This window comes from Struthio camelus, chromosome 2, assembly GCF_040807025.1.
Source record: "Struthio camelus isolate bStrCam1 chromosome 2, bStrCam1.hap1, whole genome shotgun sequence".
Classification (NCBI taxonomy): domain Eukaryota; kingdom Metazoa; phylum Chordata; class Aves; order Struthioniformes; family Struthionidae; genus Struthio; species Struthio camelus.
Window position 1 is genome coordinate 6,367,328 of NC_090943.1, and position 18,782 is coordinate 6,386,109.

An 18,782-nucleotide genomic window follows, 5' to 3' on the forward strand; every position below is an offset into this window, starting at 1 on the left:
ATTTTAGTCAGAGCTGCTCCTATAATGTCAGTGTATGGCCTTAAAAAAGGAGGAGAACGTGAGCGTGGATGTGGCTTGCTTTGCATAGTTATGTCCCTTAGAGCTGGATCACTTTGCCCATTTGTCCTGTGTGGCAGGATAGCTGTGAATACTTGGGGCAATTTCCAGTTGCCACCTGGTCAATAGAGAGTGAGGAAAACCTTCCCCTTTGGCTTCATTCTCTGTAGAAACAGCTGGTGGTTTTTTTTTTTTTTTTTTTTTTTTTGGTTCTGAAAACTTCCTATCAGTAGTGCTTAACTTGATGTCATAATATTTTCCAGCATACCTGTTTAGGTTGCAGTCAAGACAAGGAATTGAACTGAATTTTGGATGATAGCTCAGAGGACTGTTACTAAATCTTAGGCCTATCTTTAGGAAGACTTGATTTTTCCTGGCACCCTAGTGAAAAGGAATTTATAGCTGAGAAAAAAACACTTTTCTTGCTTTAAAAAAAAAAAAAACAAACTTCTTGGCTTCCCTGCTCTTGGCTGAATACTGAGGACTGTAAAATGCCAGATGATGTGGGAAAATCTGGCTAAACCTGTTGGCTTCCTCCACAAGAGCTTGACAGTGACCATAAAACATGCATCTTTGAAGATCATCTTCAGAGAATTTTAGCAGCTCTCTTGTGGAGGATCAAATTTCCTACCAACTTAAAAGCCTTATTTAAAGGGTTTTTTAATACCCCATGTGCTCACATGTGTCATTAAGAGTCTTTTTTTCTTGGACGTATAATGATCAGGTCATTCAAGATGTGATTGCTGTTCATGTGTAGAAAACAATTCCCTGCCAACTTTGTGCGAGTAGCTTTGCTGTGTGTAGAAAAGGCCAAATTCGCACAACATGAAGTGACATTGCAGGGGTGCAGGACAGGCAGCAGCGATGTTGTTGGCCGCGTTTTTAGGGGAGTACCCAACTTCTTTCATGAAAATCGCCAACTGCCTCGACTAGGATTTTCACAATGTTTTCTTATCAAAACCAGGTGAGTCTTTGGCTAATCCTTGAACCTTCAAATGCTGCTTCTGCGTGTTCTCCTTTTTCTGTGTTCTCCTTTTTTATTGCCTAGAACTGAAAAATCAAACTTTTTATGGACCATCTTTTCATACCGGGGCACTACAAACTAAAACTGGAAAGTTTCTGGTCGTTGCTCCCAAACCAGCCTCTTAGGGTGAAATGACCTATTTGTCATTAATATTCTTCACTTTAAATAAGCTTCTACATTACACAGACTGGTATTTGACCCTTGTGCAGCTTGTAGCAAACTCGGATTACTCTGCCTAGGGCAGTTGTCTAAACTACTGATCCTGAAGGGCACTGGAGAAACTCCTACTACTTCTTCTGTGGCTAGACGGACTTTGCGGTTCAAGACTACTTCAAAAGTTAGGCTTGTTGCCATCAAGCAACCACTTAGGAATTCAGCAAGTGAGAACAGATGCATGAGTGGACCAATGTTAACACCCATCTGAGTCGGAAAGAAATAAGATGATCAGCCTTTACTGTTTTAAGTATTGCATGGGGCACTTTCAGTGATGTAGTACTACAAATTTTAGCTGGTTTTTGCTCTGTTGCACTTGTTGACGAGGGTCATGCAACAAAAGTCAGACTAATAGCAGTGTAACCTGCCCCCAACTATGTGAGCTGGCATTGCAGTTCTCCCTCAGAGTGAGACATTGATAAAATAGAGGGAAAGACTTTGAGGGTGACCTGTCATTTCTTTTGGTGCAAGAAGGTAGCTGGAGAGGTATTGTTCAGCCTTCTTCAGCTTATACTTTTTTTGTGGCTGTATTTCAGGATTAGGATTTTGGATCTCATAGCCAAGTTCTATAGGACAACCTAGAGGATGGAGGAGAAACTTGTGTATTGGAGCTCTCTAACTTCCTGACTGAAGAGTGTTTTCTTTTGCTTTTAATGAGAGTATTTCCAGTTGTTTTCAGGTTGAGTGATTTATTTATTTAATGAGAGACTTTAAAAAGTGCTTTTCATTCCTTTCAGCTTGCTTCTTATCAGTAATAAACTGGCTACTTTTGTGATCTGTAGTCCAGCGGGAAAAATAATGACCTGAATTTCTCAACAGGAAAAACCTTTGAGCTGCTTTTATGAACTATAAAGGAAGAAAATAACAGGGTGCAGCCTAATTCTTTTATTCCATCTAACTATTCATAGAGCATGAACAAGCACATATCAAATCTAGTTTGATTCTGGTCTATGCTGTATCTTCCAGGGTTGCTTGTGCCTTTTCATACTTGAGAATTTTTTCTGAGTAAAAGGTCAGAATCTTATTGCTTCTCTTCCATCACTGTCAATCTATACTGGCCTGTTTTTTCAGGTTTAAAACTAGTTTTAATTTTAGCCTTCTTACACTGACTTTTATTACTTTGATAAACAGCCTACAAGAAGGGCAAGCCTTGAATGAAAGCCTTGTAATTTCTTTTGTTGTTGTAAGTGCAATTTAATCCATCTTCTGGTTACAGTCATCTTGTTGAAATCTTAAGCTAGTTGTATATGCCGGTATTTTAGAAATATCCCTGGGGAAAACACCCCAAATCTATGAAGCCTTACTGTCTGATAACATATTGGTATTTACTGTCCTGCTCATCTGAGCAGCTAGACAGCACGCTCAAAGGTAGCTTAATTGTCTAGTTGGTGTCGTCCCTGAAACTAAGCTATTCTTCTCTGCTTTGCAAGTATTGTTTTGGGGGAAGATACTGTTTTCAGTCTTTGAAAGTCTCCGGCACTGTGGAGACAAAGTTCTGGTGAGCTCTTACAGAGTAACATGTAAGAACTAATAATCCGTATGAATGCCAAGTCAGACAGGCTGGTTGAAGTTACTGGCTTGAACTGGCTGATTTGGCACTGAAGCAGATGAAGAATGTAGTTCTTCCTGATGGCAGAAATGTGGCTGTGATGAGATCCAGCTGGAAGTGACAAGAGGTGCTAGTGTCTCCAGTTGTTCTGACTTCTTTTCCTGATCTAGTTATCTGTGTTTGAGTCAGATTTGTGAGGTATCTGCTCTTTCCGTTGCCTTCAGTAGAAATTGCAGAGCCTTTCCTCCAATGATACAACTTTTTTTAATTTTTTTATTATTTATTATTTATATTAGGGATCTAAGCTTAGCAATGTCAGCTTGGTGTCCTGGCCTTTTGGTCCAATGTTAATCCAAACTAAACTTCAAGGGCTATTTCTAGACTAGTGCTGACCTCTTCTTTGCCTTACTGGCATTCCCATGTCATGAATTTTAATCATGCCTTTTTAAAGCTATCCGATGCTCAGTCCTGCTTTCTCTCACGTGGGAAGAAGAGCAGCTGTCCTTTTGTTCTTGTACTTTTTTCTGATTGTGACCTGTTTGCTCCTTTAAATTCTCACTGGTTTTAAGAAAAGCTCTCATTTAACAGGTGACCCAAAGCTGTGGCTAAGTCCACAAAACAGTTGCTCCTAGAACAGCTGTTTGGTCTCTGGTAGCTTGCTACATCACACAATTTTTACTGTTCTAGTCTACAGAAATTGAGACTTTTTTTTTTATATTGCACAAGTCTTTTAAATGCTGAAAAATTACATCTCTCAGATCTGCTGCTGCCTTGAAGGCTGTTAATTAAATCCGCTAAGGAGTTTATTCTACTGAAATAGTTAAACCTTTTTTTTTTGAAATAGTTAAACCCCTCAACAGTTTCTAAGACTATCAAATCAACCTCTTTCTTTAAGCTTTTTGTCTTGATGACCTGATGAAGCGCTTAGCCAGCAGTTCAGGAAACCAGACCAAAAGAGAGGGTGCGGCAAGCCTTAGGTCTCCACTAAGGAGACAGGACATCTTGTTCTACTTCTCCCGTGTTAATCTCTGATCTGGCCACTCCTAAGGCCTACCCGACAGTGAGTTATGACCAAAAGATAAGCGACAATTTCTTAGAAATCCTTGTGTTCACTCTGAACTGTTTTGTTGTTAGGAGAGAGCTAGGCTATTTCAAGTGCATCTGGAGGTTTTTAAATTGTGATTCTACAAATAGGTTACAAGTAATTAAGGATGGGATAAGTCAGAGACGGGAGGTTTTAGATACTGTGCATGATTGCAGTGTGTTGGGCATGTAGATATATTGCCACTCCTAGTTATAATAGGGGAAAAAGATCAATTCTACATTTGTAGAAGAAAACTTGAAGGCAAAATACTCGGTCGCAACCGCAATAGGCTGTCTTGCCCCCTCTACTGTATTATCATATCTTGCTTCCTGCCTTACTCTTATTTCTTATACTTCCATGGAAGTACCCTATAGGAAAAGGGGCAAGAAATGGAAGTTTCCTTAAATCTCTCATGCCGTGCTGATGTGGCTTAACTGGGGTTAAGAAGAAATTTCAGACGCAGAAACCTCAGAAATCTAGGCAGATGTCCCTTCCATTGTTCTGTATAACCTATTCTTTCCTTTACTTAGACACTCTTTTGCTATATCTGTACTTTTTAATCCCAGATGTACTGGCTCCAAGCAGTAGTCCCTCTCTTCCTTCAGCTTCCTCGGTTTGTCAGAGGCTCACAAGACGCAGATTTAATTCTTGGCACTGATGATGATCAGGCTTACCAAAACCATTGGCTGCTGCTGAGATGTCTTACTGAAGTGGCAAGGACTTCTGATGACGCCTAGTTTTCAAAGATGCGGCATGTTCAGCATCGGTATCCTTGTGTTGGTGGCTTGGGGCAGATCTTGATTCTACCAAAATTACGCGATGAAACACTGGTGATCCCCAGCACTGTGTTCTCCAGCCTGTTTATGCCAAATGGCAAATCAAAGCTAATGTAGATATTCTTACCTGATGATTTGATGAAATGTTAGACGATTGAATTTTCTCATTCTACTTGTCAGCCAAATCTACAGGAGTGTTCTTTTGAATTTCACCTCTTCCATATCTTTGCCCTTTCACTTGGGTTACAGTGTAACGTGCACCGTGTGGTTCCCACAGCAGCTAGCTCTGCTAGGTGTTTCTGGCCTCTGTGAGCAGGGAAGATCCTAACCATAATGCTCTTTGTATTTATCAGTAATCTTGTTCTAAACAAGCTTTCCTTTCTACTCAGGTTTTCATACCTTCTCCACTGTAGTGCCTCAGTGCCGTGTGCTGATGCATTAAGCAGTTTGGCTAATGACAGTCATGTGGGCATTTTCTTCCTCTCCTGAGGAGGACTATTAGAAGCAGGCTTCCTAAGTGCTATTACACGTGCTTGTTGATGCAGTGAGGTCAAAAAAATGTGCTCCGTATTTGGAACAGGAAGCATTGATGTTTGTGGTGGCTTGCTGCTGAAAGTGAATCAGTGGAACAATTAGGACTTCTTGCCCCAAGGGTGTGATTACACAAAAGTTTTCTGCAGCAGCAAAGCTGGTTTCAGAAGTTCCTGGCTGCTTGTTCTCCACCCTGCCTGGAAAACTGGATTCCAGTTATTGCGGTGTTCCCATTTACAGTATGGCTTCATGAGCAAATGCGTTCACACAGCAGTGGAGATGGCAAACTGGTGCTGGAACTCCTTAATCTGATTTTGCTGCTGAAGAAAATAGTGGAGTAGCACATAGTACAGGGCATATGCTGAAGTGGACAACTTTACTTTTGTGGGAAGTGCAAGGTAGGACTGCATTTACTAGGCTTCAAGAACAGTCCACTGCAAATGGCTTTCCACCTTAGTGTACAAGGACAGTTGAATATCCCCCTCTTTCAGCTTTAGGCATGGGCTTGTCTTCATTGCTCAGGTACTGCTGTCATAGATGGAAATTAACTCTTTACTTCTGGAAGGTCAGACACTGCCTTCTGCAGATTGGGGCAGCCCCAATCGGTTATTTTTTAGCCACGCTGAAATGGGAGAGGTCAACTGTGGAGCTTCCTTCTCATCCGTCCTGGGGGGCAACAGAGAGCAACCGGATGCAGCTAGGCAGAAGTTGATCTGATCCCTCTATCAGCTGCAGAATTGATTTGAGCAATGGGTTACAGGATGGGTTTCGTCTGGTGAGGGCAAGTCTATGTACGACTGGTTCCCTAGTGACTTCTGCTATCGTTAGGAACTACTGCATTAGCAGCTTTCAAAGCAGATTGTGGAGCATGTTAGTTTTAACAGAAACCACTTAACTTTCAATTACTGTATGATTTGCACTATGAGATAGACTATACTTTACGAAGTAGACCTAATGTGACTGGCAATTGGCGTCAGAAGATAGTGAGACACTTTAAAGATGAATGACGAATAATGCTAAATACTTTATCACATTGCACAGTGATCTTGTAGGCTTCCTGTTGGTGAGTTGCTTGATGTAAATTTGATAGGCAGCAATGTTTACAGCTGCATTTTCCCACATCAGTCTCAGCAAACTAAATGTCCCTTCTTTTCTCTGTCTTTGGACTTTGACTAGGATCAGTTGCTCTTCACTAGACTTTTTTTGAACATCCTTATTAATGAAAGCATTGTTTATGTTTACGTTTAGGCTCCACTTCTGGCTCTTCCCTCAGTCTTGTTTTGTCTCTTCCTGACATGCTTCCCATTCTGTGCTTGGAATAGCTTTTCAGTCAGCCTCAGCCAAACTTCTTTTTTTTCCTCTCTCAACTTAAACATAACATGCAAACCTATGTGTGAATCTGTAGCTCCTACACATGTTTCTAGCTGGAACATTCAGAAGGGAACTGTCATGATCAAACCTGGTACTATGTATACTACGCACCATAGACACCTTCATAGTGTTACTGTCTGAGGTAGAAGGTATCTTTTAGGAAGCACTCAAAACTTTTTTTTTTTTTTTTAAGATATCGTAGTTGAATTTTTTTTTCCTTGAAAAATTTATTCTAACTATTGCCCTTTAATATGGAGTGTGCACCTGACTTCCTCATCTTCTGGCCACTGGAGTCTAGGACACACTTGTCTTGCAGATGGTTGAATCTCATTGTCTACGTGGAGGACAAAGTCATACTGAAAATATAGTTGGATCTCTGCTTAACTAAGTTCAGGTATACTTTAACTTCACCAGTTGCTTCTTGCAAGTGGTTTGGAAGCCGCCTTAGAAACTGGTGGTTGCTGGGATCACGCTGGTGTTTTGAACGAGTTGATCAACTTGTAAAGCACGTGCTCTTATGCAGAGCTGATCTTGGTTCTAGTTCAGCAGAATATTCCCAGTTAATTTCTAGCAATTAACTTATTGCTTGACTGGGAACAGGCTACTCTGTACAAAACAATCTCCTCCCTTAGGCTAAGGAGTGTGCTCTAACCACTAGCTAGAGCGTAATGCTGTTAGAGCGTAATGCTGTTGGTGAAAGTGAGAAAATTTGCCTACATCCTAAGGCAATGGGGCTCTTACCTTAGCAAGTTTATCGTGCTTAGCTGTGATCCTTAGGAATGAGTTTCCCTTGAAATTTTCAGGCTGATGCTGAAATGCAATCTCTAGCTTGGAAAATTCAATAATGAATTTTCTATGACTGTTACTTTCAAAGTAGGTTAGTGTTAAGGGTTTCTGTTTTGGGATCAGGATGTTTGGAATCCATATCAAACTTGCTTAACCAGAGCGTCGGAAGATTTCTAACGCTGCACAAAGTAATATATGGAAATACCGCTTGGTTTCATTCCGTTTACCGTGCGGCGCTGTGCTTTACAAAGTTGCAGTCAGGAGTCAGTGCCTACCTACCAATTTTACTGATACAGGAGGGAGAATAAATACAGCTTTATCCTGTTGTGGTGCCAGTAGGAAAAACATGTTTTCCCTTGAGTAAACAAAGTGGGCATGATTAGTATAACACTTTCTTCACCAAGAAGGTGGCACACCCATTGCTTTTCTGCTGTTAGCTGTGCTGAGCTCTTGCTGAGAGCCCTTGATGCTCTTCTGCTTTTCTGTTGAAGGCTGGCAAATTCCTCCAGTTCTTGATGAGAAAGTGGTTTTTAAAAATACATGTTAAAAAATGGCAGGCTGCATTGGAAGCAGATACACTGTATTGGTATGAACCAGCTATTGCACTTTTATCTATAAAGGCGGCTTGCTCTGTATGTGTCCTGTTGTCTTACCTCCTCACCCTCATCCCCCTTTTCTGGGTTACATGCAACCTCTAATGTGGCTAAATACAGCATTTTGGACCAAATAATTCAAGCACCATATAATCTGCCTCCTCATGTTCTGTGAGCCCTTTGCAGGAGAAGGGAAATGTTTTGAGCAAAGTCTTCTAACAGGGTTGTGGGTGGAAAGAGGACAAAACGAGTACGTGAAGATCCACATATTTTCACTGGACTTCTAAACAAGTGACAGTTTGTTCTCCAAATACAGGCGTATTTGAGGGGGGGAAAAAACCACTGACAGTGAAACTAGAGATGTGGTGGTTTTTTCTTAGGTGTCACAAAAGTTCTTGTCCAAAATAAGAAGCATTAGGGTTTGTGAGCATGTACTTCTTAAACGTGAATACGTCACAGCCTGAATCCCAGGTGAGTCCTCATGACATAGAAGAGATGATAACTTTTCTTAGACACGAGAACCGAAAAGGCACAATTTCAGAGAAGGGGAAAGTACTTGGACTTCTGGGGTTTTACAGTTTCCTTCAGGAGGATAATGTTACCCTCTGTACAGGAAGTCTGACATCTGTTGTAACAAACTGATTTATGGTTGGGGGAAGTCTTTAGCTAATACCTTTTAAAACCTATGTCAAAACTAACTAAAGACTTGAATGAGTTTCTGTGCTTGGACAGGGAGAAGGAAGACTGGACACAGCTAAGAGTGTTCTTGAATAAAATGTTGGGGGAAACGTTAAGCAATTTTAATTCCTTTACTTTTCATTGGCTTTGGTGTTTGCTGTGTTAAGATGATGTTTTTTGCAAATACCTTAAGCAAAGATTTTAGGGGAGAGAAGAGGAAGCTGGAGGTGCCATTCAGTGGGGTGGTGGAGCTGGCCTAATTGCTTGCTGCTGATGAAAAGGGGGGCTACCTACTTCCACTCTTGACCATAAATGTGCTCTGCCGTCTTCCTCTTACCCTCCTTTCTCCATGTCATTGGCTCTGACACTCGTTTGTTCTCACATTGTACTTGCTACCAACCAAACAGCTTTTTGGTCAGTTTAGTTTTCCGCTGGTTTGGTGAGCTGACTTACGGTGTAGTACCAGGTCTGGTGGGATGGGGAGGAGCCAGGACGTGTGTGGCTGGGCCAAGCGGGAGACAGTGGCTTTCCTGGCTGCAGAAAGCTCTTGGATCAACTCGGCACGTACCGTTTCCCACAAACCAAGGGACACCGTGTGCCCATGTAATTATTTCCTGTGCAGCATGAATTGTGCAAAACAAGCCTTTTCTTCGGATGCACCGAGTGGAATCTTGTAGCCTTTTTGCTTTCATGTGAGAATCCAAAAGCAAAGCATTTTGCTAAGTGGAAACCTATCAGCAGGATGGTTTTTGCCTAGAAATTCAAACAGGATAGAGAATAAAGTAAATTAAAAGGGAGAGGGACTTTCTGTCTGCCTGAACCTTAAGCATGAAAAGAAAAGAAATTACCCATTGTATTTATTTCCTATTTGCTTCAAGAATTTACTAGGTGGAACGTGTAATTTCCCCATTAACCAAGTTCACGAGTAAGTTTCTCAGCTTCTGTTGTTCATCAATATGGAAGTATCGTATTTCTCTTCTGTTTTTCTTTTTTATTGCAAGTTAGGAGATGAATTTTCAGCGTTCCTAAACCAGCTAAGTTAGGATTGAGGTGTTCTTTTCGCATAAGCTTAGTGTTCAAAAACAATCCAAACAGGGCTAGAATTTGTGCTTTGCAGTCACGCTTGCTTTTCTCATTCTTTAAGAACTTCTCAGTGCTGCTGACGTTGCCTCATATCTGCAAAACCCCTAATAGCTGACACAGTACAAGGATCAAACCGTAGAAACCCAAGCTATTTCAGCTTTGTGTGCAGTGAGGAACTGACTTATTACCAAAATTCCCACTTATGTGTTCTCTTTAAATCTTTATTGCCACTTTGTTTTCTGTTAGATTTTTTCTTGCTGTTCCTCCACACCAACTTTTAAAAAGTCAGAAAGTGGAATCTAATTTTATCTAGCTTGCTGCCTTCTGCTTGCGAGTCCTGGCAGCCCCCTGCTTCTTCCATTTCCCCCTCCTGCTTCTCCCGTACTCAGTACTAAAACAGCTGTAGCATCCGTATCCACTCAAAACCATCCCAAGAGTTCAATGTATGTACGCTGCACATCTTGGCATGTGCAGATAACTTCTCGGTTCCTTGTGATCACAGGGCATTTACAGCACACTTCGAGGAGCTGCAGCCCTGTAAGGCTCAGGAGTTGAGCGTGAGGCTCGCGTCGTTGCCCTGGCTTTCTTGTGTCAAAGGCTAGAGCTTCTGACTGTTCCTGACCATCGTTGCTTCCCTCTTTCAATCTGAAGTTCTTTGGGCTTTTGTACTAAGTGACCGTAAATTGTACGTGGTTGTGAATCAACTCTTCTAGCTTAAGCTCAAGCGTGCTTAACTTTTTTTTTTCCTTTTTTTCCCCCCCTAGGCTCTGTTTTGGATATTATAAAACATATTGTGGCCAAAGGAGAACACAAGAGCGGTGTCCTGGATGAACCCTGTATAGCCACGATCCTTAAGGAGGTGCTGGAAGGGCTGGACTATTTGCATAAAAATGGGCAAATCCACAGGTACTTTTCTTTCTCCTCATCTTTTTGTCCTGGAACGCGTCAGTGCAGCAGAGCAGCTGAGCATATGCAGTCTCATCATAAAACCAGCTGTTGGGGTGTGGAACATGGGTAATAGCGATGGAGCTTTACTGACACTCAGAACTTAAATTTCCATACAGTAGCAGCTTCTTTGGGAAAAATCTGTGACCAGGTCAAGCTTGGATTAACGTTCAAGGCGTAGTGAAAGTTAGAGAACCTCCTGCCAAATGTCAAGATCCAGCTGCAATATGTAGTTGTTGGAGGTGGAAAAGAAACTACTTCTGTTTCTTACGGAGCTACAAATCTGAGTACTGCATGAGAAGTGTTGAGAAATTTAATAAGGAGCCCTGCAAGCCCTGTTTGTGTGTACCTCCCCCCTCCCTTTTCCTTAAAGCTAGCTGCAAGATCAACATCATGAAATTTAAATTTGGGTCATTTCACTTAAGGGAAAAAAAAAAAAAACAAAAAACCCAGAAGTGAAAAACTTCTGTAGGCAAAACCCAGTTAGCTAATGGTCTGTGATTTGATGGAGCACTGAAACTGTGGGTTTCAGTGCTGCTCTGTCATTTGGGAGGTATTTTTAAATCATCTTTTCCTCTCCCCTTGCGTCAAGGTGTGACTTAGTTTAGAAAGAGTGGATACCAAGTCAGTATGTTCTGCCATCAGAAAGAATGAGATGCACGATCCTAAACGCGCACCCAAAATAGAGCATACGGCTCACTGGTAATACACATCATTCCAACCACAAGACTGCTGCTGGGAGCAACAGTCTTTTCTTCCTTGGGGATTTTGTGAGGTTGGTCTTCTGCTGGTACAATGCCACTGTAAGCAATGCCGTTGCTACACTGAATAGGTTGCTGTGCTGTTAAGATAGCTGCACAAGAAGTATCCTTTATTTTTTGCCAAAATGTAATTTTAATTAGAAAACACACGAAGCATTTAGTTCATATTTTTGGTCAAGCAGAATGGCTTTTTTAGATTGTGTTGGATTAAAAAGAGGGAAGAAAAACAAGTTGGAAACAACTTTCATATGTTTTTTTTGCCCCAAAAAGAAATCTTAAATTTCAGTTTCCAGTCTCAGATAAAATTCTGGTTTAACAAAAATAGTTGTCTTCATTGACGACAGCTTTGATATCACAGCTGTCTGCTTAACTTTTGTTTTTTAGAAATAAAACTTAGGCAATTCTAAGTTGGGCTAAAGTAATAGAAACCTTAACTACAGTAAAGGTACATAGTCATTTTTAACCCTTCCAGTGAGTGAGTGGCAAAACATGTTCACCTGTGACTTCCAGTTGATTTGCTTAGCTGATGTCATTCACCTTCTGGTCTAATCAAATTTAAATACGTCTATTAAAGTAGCAGCAGCATGTTAAATTTCAGTGTGTTTCTGAAGATGTCACACTGAGTGACTTTGAACTTTCTGTGGACATCTTATTTCTGCTGACTGCAGTAAAAACAAAAACCCCACAAATATACCCTTTTCGATCTTTACCACAATTACTAGTTTTGTACTGCTTCACTGCAGCAAGTCAAAGGCAACAACTCCTCCATCAGTTCAAACTGCTGGGTCTGAAGAAAATAAGTGATTCATGCTGAATAATTTGGAGCTGGGCTAAGCTAGACTTGCTGCGACCGTTCTTGTCTCACTTGTTGAAGAAAGTGCTTTGCCCTTATTTAGGGGAATTTGGCAAAGTAATCGCTGCAGGCTTGTTGGTGCCATGTCACTGCTGCTACTTAAGGATGCTGTCACGTATGAGCTGCTCTGATGCACGTGTGTCTTGTTTGCGTCCCTGTGTTGTGGCCGGTGGCTCCAAAAGTTAATTGTATAATATTTAGCATCAAAAGGGTTCGGGTTACCTCGCTGTGTGGAGCCCAGCAGTCTGGGAAGCTCCATTAGAGAAAGGGCGATCGTTAGTCAACGTATAAAGGGAAAGTTGTTTGCAGGATGTCTACCTGTGTTACAAAGGATGGATTTTTTTTTTTTAATTGATGGCAGAAAGCAGGTTTACGTGCCTTTGAGGGAGGCAACATGTTTCCTTAGTGGTGTTAGTTACGCTGTTTTGCATTCAATCTGGGTGTGTATATACTACTAAGGGAGGAAAAACCCAAAAAAAAAAAAACAATTTGAAGTTGCAGAGCAGCTAGGACCTTTCCTCATGCATGTGAACGGAGGCGTGTTTTTCCACACTTTGATTAACGCAAGGGGTCATAACGGTGGCCGTGCCTGATGGGAAATGCAGGTGGAAATCCTACAGCGTGCAGGCTTGCCAGCGATGCTCGGGCAGGAAGTGTTTAAAATAACTCAACTTTGGTCCCCTGGGTCAGCTTAAAGTATCTGGCTCTAAAGGAAATTGCATCAGGTGATGCCTGAGCAGCTGAATATAGAGTCTGTAATGTGGGGCAGCTGCGTTTGGAGTGTAAGTCAGGTCAAAGCAAGGTCAGCTGGGAAGGGTCAAAAGCGAAGGGCTTTGCTTAGATAGGGAACAAGAAACCCGAAGCAGACAGCGGCGCCAGCAGAACAAAGTGCCCGTTTAGCCGGTGGCAAACGGGGCTGGGGTATTTAGCGTATCACACCTAGGAAAAAATCCCTATGATAAAATTAGGGACGCAGTATGGTGGAACGAATGTTGTTAGCACTTCTGAAGTTGGACGCCCAGGCTGTCGGCAAAGCTTGCAGGAGGAGTATCTGGACCCAAATGTCGTTTAGTGGGAGCCATTGACCCGAAATGGAGACAGGTCGATACTGCTGTGAATCGGCAGCAAGACCAGAGAATACGCGTCTGGCAGTGGGACCGCTTGCTACTTTTAAATCATACATCATCTTAAAACGGGTGATTTAAGTTAACACGTGGAAAACAGGCTTAATGAAATTCTGCTGCTGCTGAATCTTACTGTACCTAAGCTCGTCTTGAACTTAATGCCACTTCCAGTTAAGGTTTGGGAGCTGCCTTCACAGGGTAGCGTAAATCTCCTGCTTTGGACAGGAGGATTGTTTGATAGTCTTCTCTGGAAGAGATTAGAAAACCAAATATCTAGTAAAGGTTCAAATTATATTTTCTTGTTTACTTTCGTAATTAACAGCCTGAGCTAGGCTCAGACTTGAATAGATAGCATTGTTCAAGAACCAATGCTGAAATCTCCCATGTTGTTGCCAGTGGTGACGTTTTTCGCTTTTGTGTTGCGAGGGCTGTCGGGAGCAGTGTCTTGAGGCCTGCAGAGTCTGCTTCATGAAAAAGCCAAAGGAGAAAAAAGAATAAGTCTTATTTTCATGAAACGCTATATCCAAAGTAACAGTCATCTAGCTGTTTGGTTACGCGTATTCCCTGTCTTCCTCCCAAATCAGCTACTGCCCCGTACCTCGGAGCTGGCCGCTCCCAGCCTTTGCTGCCGGGTGGTGTAACGGGCCGTCTCTCCCGCGCCGGCCGCCGCGGAGCGCGGTGATCCCAATGACGGTTTGAAATCCTGGGGATCCGGCTCGCGTTAAACGCCTGGGCCCCAGCCAGCGTGCTGAGGGCAAAGAGCCACGTTCAGAAACCTTTTGTGTGAAGTCGTCTTGCAGGATTTTGATCTGACAGGCTGTTTTTACAGAAGTCAAACAAGCAAGACTAATGCCCTGCTAGGGGTCACTCCCAGGCTAATCTTGTCCGGGTGACTACAACTGGGTGACACCAACGCCGCCGGGTACGTTGCACCTCTCCTGATTTGGACTTTTGCGCCTTTGTGTATTTGGGGATTAGCAGGTATCCAGGAGTCTGATGAATGACTTCGCAAGAAACGTAAAGCAAAAAAAAAAAAAACTTGGGAGGTTTTGTTGTTTAAAGTGACTTGTCGGAGGGGAGTTCAAAGCTCTTTCAGGTGGTGCTCTTCATGGCAATCGGACAAATGAGTCGGGCTGGTGAGCTGTTACAAGGTCTCTCTATCTTCTTCCCTATTTTTATCTCTGAGCTCATCTCCTGTTGGTGATTAGCTCTTGTGTAACTGAATACTTTCAGTTCGCCCAGGTGAAATGATGCATTGCTCGAATGCTTACGTATAGTCAGATTCTTGTGTTGCAGCACGAGTGCAGAGACGGCATGCTTTTTGTGAAACAAAGGTTAGGAAGTGGTTTAAGGGCTGTGTGCGCTTGAAGTGGTGGCAAGGCAGTGATCCAGCTGTTAGTTTGCTAGTACGCTCCTGGGGGAGGAGCAGGGGAACAGCACGTTTGATGTTGGGAGTTAGATTGGCTCGTGCACCGACGTGAACCACTTTTTGGATGTTTGTTCCCCTACCCTGAACCATCAGTCCTCCGAGTGTGGGGCAGCAGGGTGCCACGGCAGCTGCTCGAACGTTGCTTTGAAGAGACCCTGAAGCAACATTCTTGATGCATTTTTATGCCAAAAATATATTAGCTTGTTCTCTGGGACTTGGGGCTGTTTTGACATAAGATCAAGATTCCCTTATTGCTTGGCTCCTCTACCTATATTAAGAAAATTTCTGAAAAAAAAGGTGTCTCTCTGTGTGTGTATGTGTATATGTATGTGCACACACGCATGATATTACCACCGCTCATTTGTGGCTTTACAGGAACTTTCCTCAAATAGGGAGCTTCTGATTTAAGGTAAAAGCCAGTGACTATGTTTTGGCAGAGCTCAATTTCCTACAGAATTCAAGCTTAACTTTCGTGTAGCTGATTAATGCATTGATAGCTCTGCTGGCAGATACTGCGGTAAAACGGGATTTCGGGATGCCAACGATGATTTTTGAGGGCTGAAGTACTGTAGTTCTTTGTTTCTGCAGCGATATTACAGCAGACCTTCACAACCCCCCTCTGCCTGGTGCTGTGATCTTACTTTTAGGGAATGCATTTTTTTTTTTTTGGAAGTGAAATTTGGTAGGGGAGGATTGAGGGGTAGATAACAGGATAGTGAGCCTTTCACCTCAAAGTGCCAGTTGAGTTTTAAGCCAGGTCATTAGTGATTTGGAAGCTAGCTGTTCTTCAGCCATGGGGGTTGAGTTGTCCTGACAGAAGTCGCAGAGCCTGGTAGAGTATCTTCTCGTGTAAAACTTAACACCGCAGAGATGTCAAGAAGCTGGTTGTTTTGGGAATAATATTCTGGACTATTCAGTAGCTCTGGTTGCAGGGAGGTGTTGAGGAAATGTCCTTTTGGGGCCAGGGAGAGGAATGGAGAGTCTGTTTCCAAATGGGTATTTCACAATTATCTTAAAATCAGAAAAGCCTCCTTTAATCCTCTGTCTGTTAGAGTGAGGGATGGACAGAAGTAACCATTAGAGATAGCCGTTAAAGTACAGTTTAAAGCTTTAATTTGTAAAACATTTTGTAGCTGGAACAATGGAAGTGTTGCTTTTGTGTCTTCAGCATACTGGTGGGAAGGAAGAAGAAATGCTGCTGTGGATTGTACTGGAGTTTGCTCCTCCAAATAAATGCTTTGGTGGGCAGGGTTCAAGGGCCTGAAGACCACTGCTGGTACCTTGGAGCTGAATCTCCCTGCTGTGTGCACAGCAGTCAGATTGGGGCCTGTTGTGGCAGCTTGGCAAACCAAGACTTTCGATCTCTCTCTCTCTTTTTTTTTTTTTTCCCTCCCCCCCGTCTTTGTGGTTGCAAAGAGAAAATATGAACCAGATGAAAAGCCCAAGTCCGCAGACAAGCCAGAAACAATAGCTCCTGTGGAGACGGTCTTCATCCACTTTGAGGAAAACTGCCTCAGTTCTGAAGCCTAGAACTGGCAATTAAAGTGCTTATGGTAAATATCATTGCTGATGAAAGCACAGGAAAATTCAGGGCTCTGGTCTAACGTTGGTGCCGCAGCCCCCAGAAGCCCTGTGCGGTAGGAGGATCTGCTTGCCCTGGGGTGTTTGATGAAGCTGAGCACCACGTGCTGTTTGGCTGTTGTATTTGGATATCTGGCCAAATGTCACTCACCTCAGTCCCAAATGCTACCTCTGGACTTCGAGGTCACTACATGGGCTGCAGATACTCAAAATATTTTGATTTGGTCCAAGGAAAACGACTGTTTTTGTCCTTTGTGCACCCTTTCGATAAGAGAATTTGTTACATGGGGGGTTAGAAGCAAGAAAAATGTCATGAAGAGCGGGAAGTAAAGACCAGGGTGATCTTCGAAATGTTCAGCAGCAATTACAGGTTTTGGTTGGTGATCCGTAACTGGGTTGCATATTAAACTAATGTTGTTTCTGGCAGTTCCTCAGTTGCTGGCATTATTTGGATTCGAAGTTTTTTTTCCAGTGAATAATCTTCATTCACTGTTTGCAACATTAATTCTGTCAGGTGAAAATGCAACGTGTACTCCCTTAGCTTTTGATTTGGAAGAGATCAAGTGGCCGTTTGCGTTTGCTTAAAACTACCCTGTTCGTGACACCTTTGTCATGTCACTATTTTTATGTGATATGGATTACTGGGAATAGATTACTCAGTGTAGGCTCTTACAGCAGCTATCCAGTAATAGAGTAATTTGTTAAATCATTGGTGTTCATCCCACTAGTCCTTTCTACTCTAATGCGTCAAGTGAATAACCCACTTCCAAAAAGATGTTTCTGAATATTGTCTGTTGTTGTAATACAGCAGGCTTTCTACCCTTCCTAGATCCTAAGAGCTACGTAAGTGGAGGCGTCTTAAGCATTTAGGTAGACCGCTACAGTGTTTTCCTTCATGTGTCTGTATGCAGCTAATGCATAAGAAATTGGCTGTTCACTAAATTTATGTGGTAGTATATTAAGCACACTTTAAAGCTTTGCAAGGCTGCATCAGAAATTATTTCTGCGTATTTCTGAAATGAAATTGTATCCTGTCTTTTTAAAAGCAGAGTTCTTACACAACTGAAAATTGGAAAGTAAAGCTTATTACTATAAAACAGATGTTTAGGACATCGGACAGGGAATTGCTACAGAAAAATCCCTCATTTAGTGGAAGCCTGGGAAGCATCACCAAGTTCAGACTGGGAGCGCTCAGAAGGCTGTTTCCGTTTTGAAGGTATCTTCATATGTAAACACACCCAACTTTATAAACGCCAGCTCCGTCTTGTAACGAAATAAGGAGCTCGTCTTAGCTCTAAGCCAGACTAAGAGGAATCTTCCAGATTTTGGAGAAGGAACCAAGTCTTTGCTGGCTCCTGGTTGTCTGGAGTTTCTCCTTTCTGCGTCACGTTGGAAACGTTGCTGAGCCAGAGCAGTGGGTGGCTGCGTAGATATGGACTGCTCTTGGCTGCCTGGCAGGCCTGCCTGGGGCCTTGTGTTGTGTAGATATACGTGCTGCTTCCCCAGAACGGGGATGCTTATTGCTCTGTGGAAATGCCGTCCCGTTTAAGCTGCCCTGTATCAAAATCTTGGGCAGTAGCTCTTGTGGATCAGAGATGGTTATGGGTTTCCCGAAATGAACTTTCGTTCTCGCAGTTAAGGTAGGATGACGGGAGGGAGGTGCTTGAGTCATTGGCTTTCCCGTTTCCTCCGCTTACCTGATTTGTCATGTGCTTAAGCTGGGGCAAGCTGAGCGTATGCAATAGTCCTGGGGAAATTCCTATTTCTCTATGCGTTGGGAATGTGTTTTGAGTAGGAGTGCCCGCCATACTGCAGCGCAGCGGTGTGCATCATTGGCATTGCCCCATGAAGCGTGCCCACCTACTTGCACGTTCGATAACGTGATATGAAACATTGAAATAAGGCCAAGTTCCAACTTGAGGATTTTCCTCTATTATTAAAGACTGAGGCAGGGCTTCTCAGAAGTATCTGGGCCTCTGGGGGTAGGAGGCAGCCCCCCGTGACGCCACAGCATGCTTTGCCTTGCGTGTTGGATTTTTGTGCATCGGCTGTTAAAGGAGCTTTGTGCCTGGTCTCCGTTGCAATCCTTGTGGAGGAAGTAAGATCAGGAAATGGAAGGGCTGAGTGGATAAATTTTTGGAAGAAATCCTCAATACATTTTTAGTTGCTGTTCACTGATACAAATGTATTTTCTTTTGAAAGCCTTCTGGAAAAGCCTTCCTGCCCAGTTAGCTTTTAGCTGGAGCAGGCCCCTGAACTGATGCGTACTTGTGATTACTTGAGCATGGCATTACGTGATGCGGGGCTTAAGGCACGGTGATGGGAGGTAAAGTCTGGAGCCGAC

General features: G+C 42.8%; 1 protein-coding gene across 2 annotated transcripts in view; it reads left to right on the plus strand.

Annotated features, from left to right (window-relative positions):
- The window catches only part of OXSR1 (oxidative stress responsive kinase 1), a 92,066-nt gene that overhangs the window by 32,324 nt on the left and 40,960 nt on the right, over window positions 1-18,782 (plus strand). For both annotated transcript variants that reach the window (XM_068934163.1, XM_068934164.1), the window contains exon 4: window positions 10,510-10,651. In XM_068934163.1, coding sequence (XP_068790264.1) covers window positions 10,510-10,651 — 142 coding nt within the window. The remainder of the gene's footprint in view (window positions 1-10,509; window positions 10,652-18,782) is intronic.